Source organism: Malaclemys terrapin, chromosome 16, assembly GCF_027887155.1.
Source record: "Malaclemys terrapin pileata isolate rMalTer1 chromosome 16, rMalTer1.hap1, whole genome shotgun sequence".
Lineage (NCBI taxonomy): Eukaryota > Metazoa > Chordata > Testudines > Emydidae > Malaclemys > Malaclemys terrapin.
The window spans coordinates 13,390,934-13,408,410 of NC_071520.1; the positions used below are offsets into that span (position 1 = coordinate 13,390,934).

General features: G+C 41.5%; 1 protein-coding gene across 7 annotated transcripts in view; it reads right to left on the reverse strand.

Annotated features, from left to right (window-relative positions):
* The window catches only part of CABIN1 (calcineurin binding protein 1), a 204,319-nt gene that overhangs the window by 103,561 nt on the left and 83,281 nt on the right, over window positions 1-17,477 (reverse strand). For all 7 annotated transcript variants that reach the window (XM_054006388.1, XM_054006393.1, XM_054006392.1 and 4 more), the window contains one exon: window positions 10,366-10,479. In XM_054006388.1, the coding sequence (XP_053862363.1) occupies window positions 10,366-10,479 (114 nt within the window). The remainder of the gene's footprint in view (window positions 1-10,365; window positions 10,480-17,477) is intronic.

Here is a 17,477-nt window from a genome sequence, read left to right on the forward strand (position 1 = left end):
TCCTCTTAAAACCAACATATAGCTAGTGAAAACATCTCAACCTAAATTCACAAAGTGAAAAAAGTACTTCCGTTTAGAAATGGACTGAAGAAAATTGCTTTGCAGTGAACAGTCCTTTGATAAGTTCATGGAGGAAAGGTGCATGAATGGGCAAAGGCAAAAGTGGCAGGGATGCCACCCCACGTTCCCTAATAGTAATACCAGGGTACAAAATATATCAGAAGGACAAAACAGGTCGTGTTGGTGGGGGAGTGGCACTATATATGAAAGAAAGCATAGAATCAAATGAAGTAAAAATCTTAAATGATATATTTATTAAAGTCAGATTCTCCAGCTTTCATTTTAAAAGAAAGTTAATTTCTAGACTGTATGGCTGCAGAGATAACCTCTTAAATGTGAACTGAGTGAGTGATGTAGATATCTGCCTGAGTCTGCAGACAGTGAAATGATGACTGTGATGTGAACTCTCCTGTCACCTATTAATCTGAAAGGAATATCAACTTTGAATGACACTTGGGTCAATATTAACTATTTAGTTGCCAGTATAATGGGGAAGAGGCTGAGAATGGAGCACTCTGGGATGGGAATTGGGAGTTGTCGTAGGGAAAGAAATGAAGAGAAAAGAACAGCAAGGAGCTGCCGGAGCCTTTCCCTGCTGCAGGGAAAGACTCCTGCAACAGGGAGTTGCCGGCGCCCAAGTTCCTTGTTGCAGGAGTTTTTCCTATGGCAGGGAAAGGCTCCAGTAGCAGGGAGCTGCCAGAATCTTTCCCCGTGTCAGATACTTTTCTGCAGCGGGGAGACTCCAGAAGCAGGGAGACAGAAGGACATTACACTGCTAAAAATAGCACTGTAGAGGAGGCCGCAATGCTTGGGCGAGTAGAGAGCCCTGTTGTGTACACACCCACAGGGTTCAGAAGTGTCTGTAGTGTACTTGCCCAAACAGTGCCTCACCGTCTACACTGCTATTTATACCTTGGGGGTGGGGGTGCGGGGTGGTGGTGGCTTGTCATGTTTGTATTCTACATGCCGCCGAAAGGAGCGTGCAGTGTGATGTACACTCAGAGGAAAGTGTGGATACCTTCTGAATCACCAACACTCTTTCCTGCAGCACCTGGTTTTCCTTGGAGGTCCCCTCAGACAAATATTTTGCAGCCCTGCCTCTACTTAGCTATGAACTCTGACAAGTGCACAGTTGGTGGTGGTGAAGCTGTAAGGGATTCCATTCACTGTTCCACTGGACTGCACTTCTCCAGAATAGCGCCTATTCACTGCATCATAACAACTATGGAAGGGGAGCTAGTTACAACAAAGCTGTCTCCTGTGAAGGTTAATCACAGTTCTGTCTTCTAGGGTAGATGAAACTTAACCATACTTTAATCACATCTCTGAGCCTTGCTACAGCCTTAAACAGAACAGACATGTCGAGGCTGGTTTAATATGTATTTTTGTTATGCTCTTTATTGATTATTTTATTGTGCCCACAAGTGTGCTAGACACTTCAAGCTGAGGGTTAATGCTGTAGGTTGCAAGTTATTTATTTCAGCCCCCTCGTAGTGGGACATTTACTTATTGTTGCCAATTCATGTAATTTTATTGTGAATCGCATGATATTTGTTTCTGTTAAAGCCACAGCTGCTGGAATCAAGAGACTGCACAAGAACCTTAGATTTCATTTGAAAAGAAAAGTTTCTAGCCTCCTTGGTTGCAGAGAAAAAGCACCCTAAAGCCTTAGGCCAGAAGGCAAATACCCCCCCCCAATGTATATTATTAAAAAAAAAACCTCACAATTTTGGGGGCCTGACTCATGAGTTTGGGCGTTTACGGTTGGCAATATTGCTTACCAATTTTCAGAATAAGTGTGAGAATTGCTTGAAGGGCCACAACCTCCTTGGCAAAGGGTGGCAGCCAAGCATGAACACGTCCCCATCCAACCATAAACCAACGTACAGCCATAATGTATGTCATTAAATACACTCAGAAGCATAATCCCTCTGAGGCAGAATCCCAACCCACACACCACATTACCTTCTTCCCCCTCCCCAAGAAAGCTTTTCCCAGTATTCTTTCCCTTCTTTTTCATGCTGGTGCTGCGCCTCCCAGAATATTAGACTTCACTGCAGCAGCTGCCTAGGATCTGGAGTTCCAGAAACTGCTGCCAATCTGGAAGAGCTACAAGCTAGGAGAGAGATGGAGAAAGTGTCCCTAACCCATTACCAGCCAAGAGAAAGAAGAGAAGGGTAGCAGACACTATAATAAAGTGGCACAAGAAGAAGGGGGACTTGAGTCCTCAGCAGATGTCATCAGAAGCCTAAGGAGCACCCCTTGCCAGATCTCTTGGGCTTCTCCAGGGCAGCAGCAGTAGCTGGCTCAGGTTGGCCTGAGAAAGAGCCCAGTACTGGCTCAGGCAACACTGCTGGATCTCCTGCTTCCCTCCTCCCTCAGCTGTTACGTGTGAGGTCATGTCTATCACATTATAGGGCTACTAGGGACACAATGTAGCATATTCTGCACGTGGTTTGGATCTCTGAGTACAGGTCATGTGAGTCAATAATGCTTTGGGTACATTGTGGAATCCCGGTGGGAATAGGGCTGGCTTCCCTGCTGCCCAACCATATAAACAACAATCATAATGCCATCAGCCTCAAATTCATGTGCCCAACTCTGGCTGCTCAAAATTCCAGTCCAAAGTCACATGGTTCCTAACTAGATCCCCTCTTCAGAACCAACTGCTTCCTTACAGAACTGTAAGAGCAGGCAGGACCAATAGCAGGGCCAGAGAAAGCCCACTACTGGCACAGCAACAGAGGAGGGCCTACGTTGACTAATTCTGCCCCCATGAGCATCCTGTACACATAGAGCACCAACACACAGAGAACCTCATTCTCTGACTGCACAGCAGCCAGAACTCTCAGTCCTGCAGGGCCCATTCACAGTGTACCAATGCCCAATCAGACTTAGTGTGAACAGTCCCAAAGCAATGAAAAATCACTCTAATCTGAGCCATCACCTGCTCCCTCTCAGAATGCTGGAATGATCTGACAGCTGCTGCCCTATGAAGGCTGATGCCTATGCTTGGCTCTGCTTTGCCAGAGTATGGAAGGAAGAATGGGAAACCTTGGAGACACAAAGCCCAGTCAAATTTTTGTGCCACTTTTAGAGGTAGAAAAAGTGCTGAAGTCCTTGGCAGCCTCCATCCCCGCATGACTTGGTACACCCGTCTCCTTATGCATAGTATGTTGTATGTGTGTATACATTGCTTTATTCCTGTCTTTTCCTCCCTAGTAAAAATGGTCAAAGATGGCTATCAGGGTTCTTAAATTCTGAATATAAAAAAAACCCCACAATATTTTGAACTAGACATTTGTAAGCCAATATGTAAAGATATTTTGGGCTAATGAATTTTATTGTGAAATTCAGACATGTGAAAAACAGCATGAAATAACTTTTGTAAAATGTTATGAACATTTACCTTGAACATCTAAAAGCCTTTTCAGCCCCTAAACTTATTAATGCTGTGAGGGATATACAACGAAACCGCAAATCCTGGACATCAGACTGCATGGTATGGGCAGCTGCTGACGCAACAGAGCTCAACCCCTCACAATGCTCCTTTCCATTCAGTCTCAAGAAACGTAGTTACCAGCCACCCATGTATTGGTGAACTCTATCTTCTGTGCACTGAGCTTAATTTTTTTATTATTATTATTAATAGTGGCAAAGAATCTGAACTGAAAAATCTGCTTACTATATAAAGAAAATGCTCCTCCTCTCCTCCCTGTGGAGGAATCTCTGACTTAGTTACTATAGAAACCTTTCTGTAGACATTATAAGTAAAAAAATATAATATATATTTATTAAAGGCTAATATACAAAATTAACTAAACAAAGTAGAAGTGGTACCGTCAGTACTGGGCACACCAGTGGGAATGAAGTCAACCCCAAAGTCAGGACTAGTATCGACATGTCCGATGGCAGTGAGAAGTGCAATAGCAACATTTGCATTGCCAACTGTGGCGGTGCAGAGGTGTCCCATACCGATCCCAATGCCCGCCCCAATTTCACGACTTGCAGGAAGGGAACATTACGATATGGTGATGACAGACTCGGTGGTTCAGCAACCCGATCAGCACACTGGTCTACAAATGATGTAGTCCTGGCAGAGTCCTGGACCAAAGGAGAGGTCAGGACTAAAGGCAGAGGTCTATAGCCACCTGACATGCCACCAATGAGGGAAGAGTCCTTCATGGGTACCAGACTCAATGCACACCCAGAAGCCAGAACCAGAGGCAATGGTACAGGGTTTCTAACCTCCCAAATCAGTACCGGGGCAGTGTTACAGGTACCTGTGCCATCCTGCGTGTCGGCACTCACCCGGTGCCAATCCATGCTCCTTCTGGGGGAGGTGGGAGTGTCCCCACAAGACCTGGGACCGTCCTGATTAGTCTTATGCAACCTCTTCCTCGGCGCACTTGACGGGGAATGATGGGGAATGACTCCACTGCATGTGCTCCAGAACGTGAAGCCAGAGCACTCTCGGAACCCGAGGGTGACCTCCGACCATACAAGGGCCTCGGTACTGAAGCAAGCCACATGGGCTGCTCAAGTGGATGCTGCTTTAAAGGGAGGTCTCCAGCCACTTGAGTCTGCTTTTTTAAATAACCTGCAGATTGTACAGCACACTCTAACATGGGCCTCACCAAGACACAGTAAGCACTACATGTGGGGATCCTTGTTGGGGATTGCTCCCCCACATGAAGGACCACATTTAAACCCTGGTGCAGACATCACTGGGAAAACTTTGCTAATAAAACACTAAGGCACTACTAACTATGTACAACAACTATAAAACAGGAAACACGAGCTGAGCGAGATGTGGGATTAAACCACACAGAGCTCTGACTCCAGCCACGAGTGGTAAGAAGGAACTGACAGAGGGTCGGGGCAGCAGCACCTAATATAGTCACGGGAGGGACTACAGCATGAGAGCTGCCCCTCTACAGATACTGCTAGGCAAAATGTTCCCGCTCCAGTGCACGGGATGTGCTCTCACTTAAGTGGAATACACATCTGCATCAACTCAAAGAAGCATATTTCCTTCGAATTTAGAATACTGAATTTTAAGTACCTTGAAGCTCAGTTTAATGTCAGTGAGGTGGCATCAAGGCTAAGCAAACAAGCCTTACTTGCTGTTCCTCAAGGCAGCAGAGCATAGTACAAAAAGATCTCACTCAAAGCTGCTCAAGGGCTAACGAATTAGATAACAGAACAGGACATCCTGAGATTCAGACCTGTAGTCCTGCAGTAAAATTTAACAGGAGACAGCACTACCCTGTTTATTCCTTTTCATATACTGCTCTCACTCATTTCATAAATAATTCCACCAGGAATATGCATGATTTATAAAATGTCTGGAAGAGCAGGTTGGCAAGGTCCCTACTAAAATCTTTGAGCTGCTAGCTCTCATTCTCACACGATGGTTGTTTGTATATGTAAAATTAAATCAGCTACAATTTCAGCAGCTATGAATCTTCCATATGAGAAGAGATTAAAAACAGTAGGACTATTCACTTTGGAAAGAAATGGTATCTAAACAGTGAATCATATGGAGAAAGCCACTCAGGCATTCATTTTAACCTTTCCTATGATGAGAACAAAAGAGTACTCTATGTCAAGGGCATACACTTTAAGTGGATACAAGTAAATACTTTAAGCAACACTGTTAACCTGTGGAAATCACTGCTGCATGATATTGAGTTTAGTAAGATTAAAAATATTTGACATATGAATAAGATTAGTGTGAGAGAAGCTTTGGACAATTGCCTATTTTTATGGGATTCTGCAAAATTCTATTTTGTTACCACCTTGTCCTATTCAACATATATGTGATGTTATTAAGGAGGATAGTGGGCTGTAAAGATATCAGTACGTGGCAGATAGCATGCAGCTCTGTATTTCCTTTTTGCCAGACCCAGATGATGCAGCACATTTGCTTTCCTAGTGCTTGGCCAAGGTAGAGACTTGGCTGAGGGTAAACTGGCTGAAGCTTAACCCAAACAAGATGGATGCTGGATTTTCAGGGTATGGTGTGAGGGAGGATTCTTATTCCAATTATGGAGGGAGTTTTTCAAATGATTCACAATTTGGAGGTTCTTTGAACATTATTCGCTCTTGGAAGCTCAGGTGGCACCGGTGGCTTTTTTCATCTGTATCAAAGTAACTATAACCATTTCTCTTGGATCTGGATCTTGCCACTGTGGTCCATGCTTGCATGTCTTCTATGCTGGACTACTACAATTTGCTCTACATGGTAATCCCCCTGAAGAGGACTAGAAAGATACAGATGGTGCAGAATGCCACTGTCAGCCTGTTATGCTGAGTTAGCCTCAAGATTAATATTATGCCTGTTCAATAATAGTACTAACTTTTTATTTGCGTGTTGGTGTTAGCGTCTATCTATAAACCCCTAAATGGCTTACATTATAGCTCTCTAAGACACTCCCCACCCTAGCGTGCCATCATGGCAGTTGAGAAACGCTGGGGCACTTGAGTTAAGAGTCCCTAGATTTAAATAGCTCATGGCTGAAGACAGCATCCTAAATGAGGCCTCTTAACTGGCATAGGCACACCAACAGCAGAAGCAAGGATCATCTTTTTTCTAATGCTACTTTTTGAGGGTTGTGTTGAGTTGGCGCATAGCTTCCTTTTGGAGACTATATTCTTATTTTTCTTATTATAACATTTAAGTTGTTAATAATGTATGAACATCCTAAACTGTGGGAATTTATTCAATTTTGTAATTTAAAATTTTTACTGAATATGCAAATGTATAGTATCTAGGATAAAATTAACAAGGCTATCATTTCTCATTCTTCAGGGCATAAACGGATCATCATCTGGAGTCAGGAAGAAATTTCCCTCACATGGCACAGCACCATATAATTAGGGACATTATGGGGGTTTATACCTTCCTTTGAAGTATCTCACACTAGCATTCAAAAACTAGATACCAAATTAGGTGGACCACTCACCTCTTTTTAAACAGTAAATCCCTGTTTTTGAGTAGAAATCAATTCTCACACAAATTGCACAGTTCCCTCCTGACTGGCTCTTCCAGTCTGTTTAGTGCAGCCATTGGAATTTGATCCTTCAAGGTGCTGAATGCTCTGCTCCCGATTCACCAGTGCACATGGTTAACTTTAAGCATGTGAACAGTCCAATTGACTTCTTTAGGAACACTCATGTGATTAAAGCTAAGCATGAAGCAAGAAGAATGAAATATTTAATGCCTCTTTTGCTTCAGTCTTCACTAAAGAGTTAATTATGACCAGATATTTAGCACAAGTAACATTAACAAAAGGAGGAAGGAACACAAACCAGAACAGGGAAGAACAGATTAAAAAATGTTTAATAAAATTTGATGCATTTAAGTCAGGAAGGGCTGATGAAATTAATCTTCGGGTACTTAAGGAACTAGCTGAAGCAAACGTAGAACCCTAAGCGATTATCTCTGAGATCTCATGGAGCAGGAGTGATGTCCCAGAAGTCTGGAGAAGGGCAAACATAGTACATATCTTTAAAAAGGGGAACAAAGAGGACCTGGGGAATTACAGACAAGTTAGCCTAACTTCGATAACTGGAAAGATAATGAAACCAATTATTAAGCAATCAGTTTGTAAGGACCTAGAGGATAGTAAGGTAATAAAGTAATAGCCACCATGGATTTGTCAAGAACAAATCATGCCAAACCAACCTAATTTCCTTCTTTGACAGGGTTAGTGGCCTAGTGGATGGAGGAAAGCTATAAATATGATACATCTTGATTTTAGTAAGGCTTTTGACATAGTCCCAATGACATTTTGATAAGCAAAGTAGAGAAATATGGTCTAATTGAAATTATTGTAAGATGGGTGCATAACTATTCTTTTAAGTACAGTTTTTCAGCTAGTTATCTATGTTTTGCTGCCAAACTGGGAGTATGTATCTAGTGGGGTTCCATAGGAGTCGATCTTGGGTTTGGTACTATTCAATATTTTAATTAATGAATTAGATAACGGAGTGTTGTATGTAAAACATGGGAGGTAATTGTCTTGCCCTACTCAGCCCTGGTAAGGCCTCCGCAGAAGTACTGTGTCCAATTCTGGGCACCACACTTTAAGAACGATGTGGACAAACTGAAGAGAATCCTGATGAGAATTACAAAAATGATAAAAGGTTTAGAAAACCTGACCTATAAGGACAGCTTAAAACACTGGGCATGTTTAATCTTGAGAAAGGAAGACTGAGGAGGGACCTGATAAAAGTCTTTAAATGTGTTTAAGGCCGTTATAAAGAGGACTGGATTTAGAACACAAAATGATCAGCTTCATCTGAAGAAAGGGAGATTTAGATCGGGTATTAGGAAAAACTTTCTAATTAGAAGGCTAGTTAACCACTGGAATAGGCTTCCAAGGGAGGCTGTGGAAACCCAGTCTTTGTCTAACCTGTTTTTAAAAACCTCCAAACACCTGTCAGGGATAGTCTAAGTATACTTGGTCCTGCCTCAGTGCAGGCAGATGGACTAAATGACCTCTTGAGGTCCCTTCCAGTCCTATATTTCTATGATTCTATATGCTTAACCATTTTGCTAGATCAGAGCCAGTGTGTTCAATAGTTTGCAGGATTAAGCATTTACAGAACAAGATTTTTGTAGGAAAAGCAGGCAGGCACTGCAGGAGAATAGCATGACACACAGACACATCCTCAACAACTACATCACAACTGCTAAGTCTATACGCTCCCAGACATGGCAGTCTTTATAACAAAAACCTCTCTTCAGGAGCAGAGAGGGAGATGGAATTTAAGATTGGTCCATGATACAGTTTTGAAACACCTGAAATTTCATTTAATACTCTTCCAGTAGATTACAGAGAAGGGCACATACTATACATCAAAAGAAACTTCTGCAGGAGGGAGGGATAGCTCAGTGGTTTGAGCACTGGCTTGCTAAACTCAGGGCTGTGAGTTCAATCCCTGAGGGGGCCATTTAGGGATCTGGGGCAAAAATCTGTCTGGGCATTGGTCCTGCTTTGAGCAGGGGGTTGGACTAGATGACCTCCTGAGGTCCCTTCCAACCCTGATTTTCTATGATTCTATGAGGACTACTGAGAACAGAATGCACAAAACAGCAAATGGTCTTCAGAAGAGGGCTTTTTGTTTGTTTTAAATAGATGCAAAGCAAAAATCAATTCTCATGAGAAAACTGTTTTGTACAGGAAACCATAGTATTAAACAGTGAAGCAAACATTGAGCATTGTAATGACCTAAAAGACACCTTGGCTACATATGTATAGACAGCTAGTTTGCCGTACAGTGAGACTCTGCTAGAGACTGGGCTTCATGAGATTACCTAGAACTCCTGTTCTTGCTGACAAAGTAGCTCATGTTTAGATACAGGACTTCAATACTCTCCCCCAACCTCAACAATTCTTTGAACAAATGGCACTATTTTTGGTTGTTCCAAAAAGTGCAAAAGGACTTACCCAAGTGAGAGAGACAGAGCGCATGCACATGCAGAGATGAACAGAATTAGAATTTTAAACAGTTTTCATCCCAGCAGCATTTAGTGACCATCACATGATGGCAAGCCACTGATTCTCCCGCCCCCATTCATGTTAATACTGTAAGATGATCGCTTCTCAAGCTTATAAGACAGAGGTGAGCCTGAGGAGCCACCAGAATTTACCAATGTACATTGCCAAAGAGCCACAGTATTATGTCAGTAGCCCCTATCAGCTCCCCCACCCCACTCCCAGTGCCTCCCACCCACCGGCAGCCTCGCCAATCAGCGCCTCCCGCTCCCTCCCTGCACTTCCTGATCAGCTGTTTCGTGGCGTGCAGGAGGCTGGGGGGGGAGGAGGGGAACGAGGGCACTGCAGCCTCAGGGGAGGGGGCGGGAAGGGAGGAGTGGGGGCAGGGCCTGTGTCAGAACAGTGAGTACCCCCCAGCACACTGAAACGTTGGCGCCTGTAGCTCCAGCCTTGTAGTCGGTGCCTATACAAGGAGCCACATATTAACTTCTGAAGAGCCGCATGTGGCTCTGGAGCCACAGGTTGGCCACCCCTGTTATAAGGAATAAGCGCTATGCATGCATCCTCTTAGATGGGACAACACTCGTAAATTTGCTGTAGTACAAATCCAACTTCTCCTTTGCCCTCCTTTGTACTACAGCCCCTCCTGTGGTGTAGTACAAATCCAACTTCTCCTTGCTGCCCCTTCAACCCTCTCTTGTTAAATTCTCCCATCATTCTCTCGCAACAAACCTTCCATATGAGAAGCAGGTGTTAAAATGTCCAAGTAGTGGTATGTTTGTCAACAATATTAACTTACATTGAAGAAATTAGTCTTGTTCCTCTCACAGAAGAGACCCTGTGCTGGCATGTGCTTCAGTTGCTGCCATGGGATACTGCTGCCTAGCAACACATCTCGGGCCCACTGGAGGTTCTACAGAAGCAAGTAAGAAAGAAAATGAGTAGGAGACAGAGGAACGGTTTGTTAATGCAGGTAAAAGTACAAAACATCCTCTTGCTTTTATTTATACATTACCAGCTATAATTTTTCCAGAGAGATCTGTCTAATGGCAGCCAGACTTAGTTCAGCTAATATTTGTGCATTTTGGGCACTAATGTAATTCAGAGGTTATCCCATCTCCCCCAAAAAACCTCTTACACAGAAAACACGGTGGTTTAACAGCACAAGCCCTAAGACTGACTGGCCCTGGCACTAGGCAGCGAATTACTCAATCCCCCATAACCTTCAAATTCAGTCTCATACCCTCATATTCTGCGCTGACTTCAGAGTCGTTTTTGTGCTTCCTCAATGCCACTGAAGTCTGTTTCCATTTCCTGTCACTTAGAGCACCTCAGTTACACACATATTTTCTACCTGTTTTTAAAAAAATTGACTATATGGATTTTTTAATCATAATTTCATTAACCAATGTAAAAGGATTAGATAGCAACCAAACTCAGAACAAAAAGTCATTAATTTCTAATACCAATTTCTTGTCCACAAATACTAAACAGCTAGCCAGATCCCTTGAATATTTAGCAGTTTCCCTGCCAGCACTTTTTTTGGTTGCCTAGGATGTGTGTCTGTGTGCCTAATCACCATACTTCAATGTACTACACTTGCAAACCCTGTCAGCCCTAAAAATGAGAGACCAAGTCAGAAAATGAAATGTTCATATTTCAGATGGCAAGAAAGCTCACCATTGCTCTGTCAACTAAAGCCTGGTCTACAGATAGATTTTTTTTCAAACTGTTACTACTATTTTGGTTATTTTTTTTTTTTTTTTAAACTGAAATAATTATACCAGTACAACCACTAGTGTGGATACATTCATACCAGTATAAAGGTGCCTTAAATGAATGTAGCTTATTCCTCCTTTTTCCTGAGGGGAATAAGCTATACGGCTATACGCAACTTTATACTGGTATAACTGTGCCCCCACTAGGTATGTTGTAACACCTTAGCTATACCAGTATAGTTAAAGGAGTACACCTTGTGTGTGTAGATAAGCCATACTTTGGCTTTATAAGTTAAGAAATTAGGGCCTGGTCTGGCAAGCACCCTATTTGCATCCTGATTTACACACAAACATTTAACATGTGAGAATAAGAAATATTCCTGAGAGTAAGATCTTGCAGGGTCAGTCTGCTAAGGAAGAAAAAAATATGATTCAATAGAACTCAATGTCTGACATGAACATATGAATATGAAAGCTTTTATAAAGCCTTTATTTGGTCAGAAGAACAGCAGCTGTTGGCCCTGGGCAAAACATGCCACCCAGGAGTACTAACAGAAGGGACAATTATTAATTGTAAAGTTTCACTGACAAGCTAAATCTTTGGATTACTTCTACTTTTTCTTCAATCATTCCATGATTTCCTTAGCAGTTAAGCACTGGGTTGTTTTTTCCCCAGAGCACTAGAGCTGTAGAGCAAACAAAAGGCAGAGAACAAGGAAGAGAATGCAGTGATAGCTCTTGAGAGGCATGTGACAATGCTATAACCTGCCTGTGGTGTTCTTTCTATGGACCTTGGAGCTGCATATATAAACCATAAATCTGATTAACCCAGGTATATCCTGCAACTGTATTCTGGTTATACCACCTTAACCTTTTTCCTCTTGATGTATCTTCTGTGGACATTATTGATTTTTTCTAGACTGATTTTTACCTTATTTCTCTGCTGATTTTCCTTTCCATCCTGCGAGTGTTTATTGAAATATGCACAACTCATGTATAAACCCTATCTAGTTGCAAACTCTTTCAGTCCTTTAGTTATAATAATCATGCAGAAACCCGCCGTGTCTTTTCAGAATTGGAGTCTCACCTCTGGACAGGTTACTGTTTCTAGAATCAAGTGTAACAAAGCATAATGTTGGAAATGTCAATCAGATGCTGCTAAGGGTCAAAAGCACTTTCAGATAAACTAGAAAGATTGTTAGAAATTAGGGAGAAACAGATATCGGGCATCTGTAATTACAGCATCTGACACTGGACAGAATTTGGAGAGCTTACCTTGAGTATGAGACAAATGCACATTACTTTACAAATACTATTAGGCATTTTCTGGCTTTTATGAGGACCAGTACATATATTTATTACCACAGAGACATATGAATAATAAAAGGTTTACTGGTGTTATGACTGGAAAATAAAATGCTTTAACTCACCATGCTCTCTCTCCATAGCACTGTTTTCTGCAATTTACACCATAACCATGCACTGACTTTTATGATACAAATCTGTAAAGCCTTTTAAGTTACAGACAGTAGAAAACCAAAGATATAAAAGAAGCTATGCAAAAAAGGGCCTGCTCCTGCTTTTATTGAAAAAAATGGCAAAACACTTATTGATTTCAGCATGCTGAAGGATTGGTCCTAAAGTTGCATTGCTATCAGAAAATGTATAAAAGTGCAGCAATTTATTATCATGGACTAGGCTGATTGTCATATTGAGGTGGATATACACCACTACCTCGATATAACGCGACCTGATATAACACGAATTCAGATATAACGCGGTAAAGCAGTGCTCCGCGGGGGGGGGTGGGAGGGGCTGCGCACTCTGGTGGATCAAAGCAAGTTCAATATAACGCGGTTTCACCTATAACGCGATAAGATATTTTGGCTCCCTAGGACAGCGTTATATTGAGGTAAAGGTGTATCATAATTACATTTAGAATATGATCAGAGAGAAGGTAACTTTTCTTTTAAAGTCTCTCCGTTGCCCATTTCATCTGAAGGTTTCTATAATATATCATTTACACAGCAATGCTATTATCTGACCATGCTGTCTGATGTTTCAGTAGACACTAATTTTTAAGGTATTGCGATCGTGTGAATCTTGTATTAAAATTTACTCTTGTAGAACCTAAAATAATTGATGGCAACATCTCTCACAATACATGCTTTACAGAACACCTCCTGGCTTTCCAATGAACTGTGAAAGACACATTTCTTGCCAGATTCTGCCCTGCATTAAGATTGCTTTGCACTGCTATGGTGGTGCCAAACAATACTAAAGTCAACTTAACTGGTCACTTGAGAATTGCCCCAATTTAGGAGATCTTGGGCTGGCACCGAGCCACCATACTGGCTCCTACGTCACCTTCTATCTCTCTCCCACATCTCCTGATAGAGGAATCATGGCTAGAAAAAAGGAGCTGGGGATAAGGTTGCTTTATGCCCTGGCAATCGCCAGGTGACAACTGCCTCTGGGGCTACTGGCAGAAGTCTTAAGTGGCTCTGATTTATGCCAGGGACTTCCTAGCACCCACATGCCCCCAAAATCAGGGGCTGGGGGCCTCATAGAGGGCCCCTTGCATTATTCTCCTCCTTAGCCACACCATATTGAGATCTAGCCCACAATATGGAAATTCCAAAAAGAACAGTTCATTTACTGCTTTTGGTAGTGAAACAGAGAAGCCACGTGAACAATAACTAAACCCAGTTTATTTTGTGTGATGTTTGTGGCCATTCTGTTCTGAATGAAGTCAGCATACAGCACAAGTGACAATTATTACAATCAGCTCTTCACATCTTTCAAGAAGCAGGCACATGAATACCTTTTACGCTGTTCTCACACATCAAATGCAAAAAAACCCAAAAAAAGCTGTGAATGGAGCCGGGAAACAACAAACCTAGTGTTTCCTGTCCACTTCAACTCTGGGCTTTCCCTTTCAGATATATCTGCCTGTTTTTCTATCTATGGTATTTAACAGCACCAGCCACCATAGTAAAGTAGGTGCTTTCAAGTCTGATCTTAAACTCCACTTCTACTTACTCTAAATGCTGGAAACGCCCATCATAGATTTTATTTTCCCTCATAGGTCAGTCTACACCCTCCAAACCCAAACTGCCACTTCTGCAATGTCAGCTCTCTACTGATTTATGCACTGAAACTACACTGGGTTGCAGTCACATCAAAAGACTGGCTTCCTCTTAAGAACAAGACATCAGCATTTGGCTACCTAGCAGAGAATGTAAGAAGACTGCTGTATTATTTTACACTTCAAAAATATTCTGGCAGCGAAAAGACTCTCTCATAAATGGCTGAGTCTGTAAAAGCAGTGAACCAGAATTGCCAGCCTAACAACAGAACAATGGGGCAGCCCATGTTTCAGTGATTAGTGCTTCACATTGCTCCTGGAAAGACACAGAGTTCAAGGCTAAATAAGGCCAAAAAAAGCCAAAGTGTTTAATTATTGTACTTTCTGCGTTGCTTGCATGCATCTATTTCAATCCAATCTGTGATGATCTGAGGTGTATGAAAGTGACATGCAATCTCTGGCATCTCAACGCACACAGCCGTGCGGATTTTTACTTACAGTCAAAAAAACCCTCAATCAAATATTTTTAACAAACAAAAACAGAAAAGCTATCATCACAAGGCTATAACCTTATATATAAAATCCCAGGCCTGAATGACTCTTTAGAAGTGGCTTATAGATACACCTCTACCCCAATATAACGCTGTCCTCGGGAGCCAAAAAATCTTACCGTGTTATAGGTGAAACCGCGTTATATCGAACTTGCTTTGATCCACCGGAGTGCGCAGCCCCGCCCTCCCGGAGCACTCCTTTACCGTGTTATATCCGAATTCGTGTTATATCGGGTCGCGTTATATTGGGGTAGAGGTGTATATTCTTGAAACTAGGATTTACACCAGATAGTTTGACAGATCTGTAACTGTAGTGGAATGCTCTTGTGCTGCTCAAGTTGTGTATGATATATGTACACTGAATATATTATTCGTAGGGAAATCCACATATTTTGCAAAATGATGATGATGATCTAGCCAAAAGCAAAAAAGGTCATCCAGACAAATAATGCAATTTTTCAGTAATCTTCATACAACTCTATGTAATGGGAGTAAAGGGTGTAGCTAAGGATGTTCCACTGTCCTTATCCTTAAATCAGGATAATCAGGAATACCCAGTAAACACACCTGAGTGGGTCTCAACTCACAGGTTTCAAAGACTCTGCTCTGCTTACTTTTTTAATTGATGGAGTCATTAGAAGCGAAGAAGGGATCCAGGACAAAGCAAAAGGGATTTATTCTTACCAGTCTGAAGCACTGGATTTAACTGTGACTCAGAGCAATTATAAAGAACTGTTTCCAGTTCAACAACCACCTCCCACTCCCTCACCACTCCAAGATTCAAAGGCAGGCTAACTGACAGGGTACAGTCCCTTGCAGAACTGTTTTCCTGTATTACTAAGATGGACAAGGAGACTACCATAAAGATCATCCTGCTAGAAATCTGAGTCACCTCACAAGTGTATACCTCTTAACGCCAACGTGTTAAAGGCGACCTTTCAACAACTCGGGAACCACAGGAAGGGTGGCTGTGAGTTGCATAAAATGATCCGCTACTTCCTACCCCTCCCAATTATTTTAAAATGTCTGTTTCACTGCCAATGCTTGTAATTATGATAATCATCATGCAAAAATATCACTTTTACTAATTACAAGAACCAGTACTACTCAAACCCAAGCCCTCAACTCCTCATTTCAGCATATGGCCAGGAGAAGAGCTAGAAAGCTCTCAATGAGGACACTGCAGGGTTAGCATCAATCTAGAAGCTCTAACAAAACTTTCAAATGTTGTTCTTCTTGGTAATTGTAGAAAACATATTTTCAAGTTTGAGTTTGTTAAGGAAGCCTGGAGTTGCCCCTCCTCCACTATGGGAGAACATGCGGCCATGCTCATGATCTTAAAGCAGCGTTTGTGCAGTTGCATTCCAATGCTTCCCAGAGCCATACACTTCACTGACCCACAAATGATCTACAGATATGAAAACATTCTTACTGTAGTTAAATTTTTTATTTAAATACCAGGCTTTTAGGAGCGCAAGACAGCCACTTTTCACATTTGAAATTTGCCATAAATTAATATCCAAATAATGCAACAAATTAAGACTAAGGATTATAGCCTATTCCTTTTTATATATTTTTAACTTAAGTGGTATATAAACAAACTAGGGCGGTCGATCAATCGCAGTTAACTCACGCAATTAATTCAAAAAATTAATTGCAATTAAAAAAATTAATCGTGATTAATCACAGTTTTAATCACACTGTTAAACAATAGAATACCAATTAAAATTTATTAAATATTTTGGATGTTTTTCAACTCTTTCATATATATTGTATTCTGTGTTGTAATTGAAATCAATATATTTGAAAACGTAGAAAAACATCCAAAAATATTTAAACAGTAATTCATTATTGTTTAACAGTGCGATTAATCGAGATCAATTTTTTTAATCACGTGATTAATCAAGATTAATTTTTTTAATCCCTTGACAGCCCTGAAACAAACTGTTTCGCTCTTCAAGATATTTTTTGATGTGGAATGGTATCACGTGTATATATGTGGTGGCAGGTAACAGACTGTTGCGTAGTCTGAAGGTTCTTTAGAACTTTTGAATGTACTCAGAATAGAAGGCATATTTAATAGGAAAATTCTAGTTCCCTCAAGTGAACAACAACATTTCACTTTGCATCAAAGCTATGTACTTTACAAGACCTCATCTCCAATGCACCTTGCTATTTTAAAAACATAATCTACCTTTTTTTGGTCTATAAACATTTCCTCCTTATTGGTCATTTGTTTGTGAAAGTTTCCACTATGTATTTCATGCAGTAGGTTGATGTGTTGTGTGGGATTGTTTTGGGGTTTTTTTGGAAAGAGAAATTCGGAGAAAACCATGGGAAGCACCACTATAACCTATCTGATGGATTTTATTGGATCCCTAGTACTGTTGACATGGGCTGAGATCTGCCAATATGTCAGGCTTGGAAAGTGCCATTATATTAGGAAAAGTGTTGTTACATTGTGTGACCTAAACCCATAGGCCATACAACAGACATTTTAAAATTAGCTTCCATTGCTAACGGTGATACAAGCTCTGAACAGGTAAGAGAACAA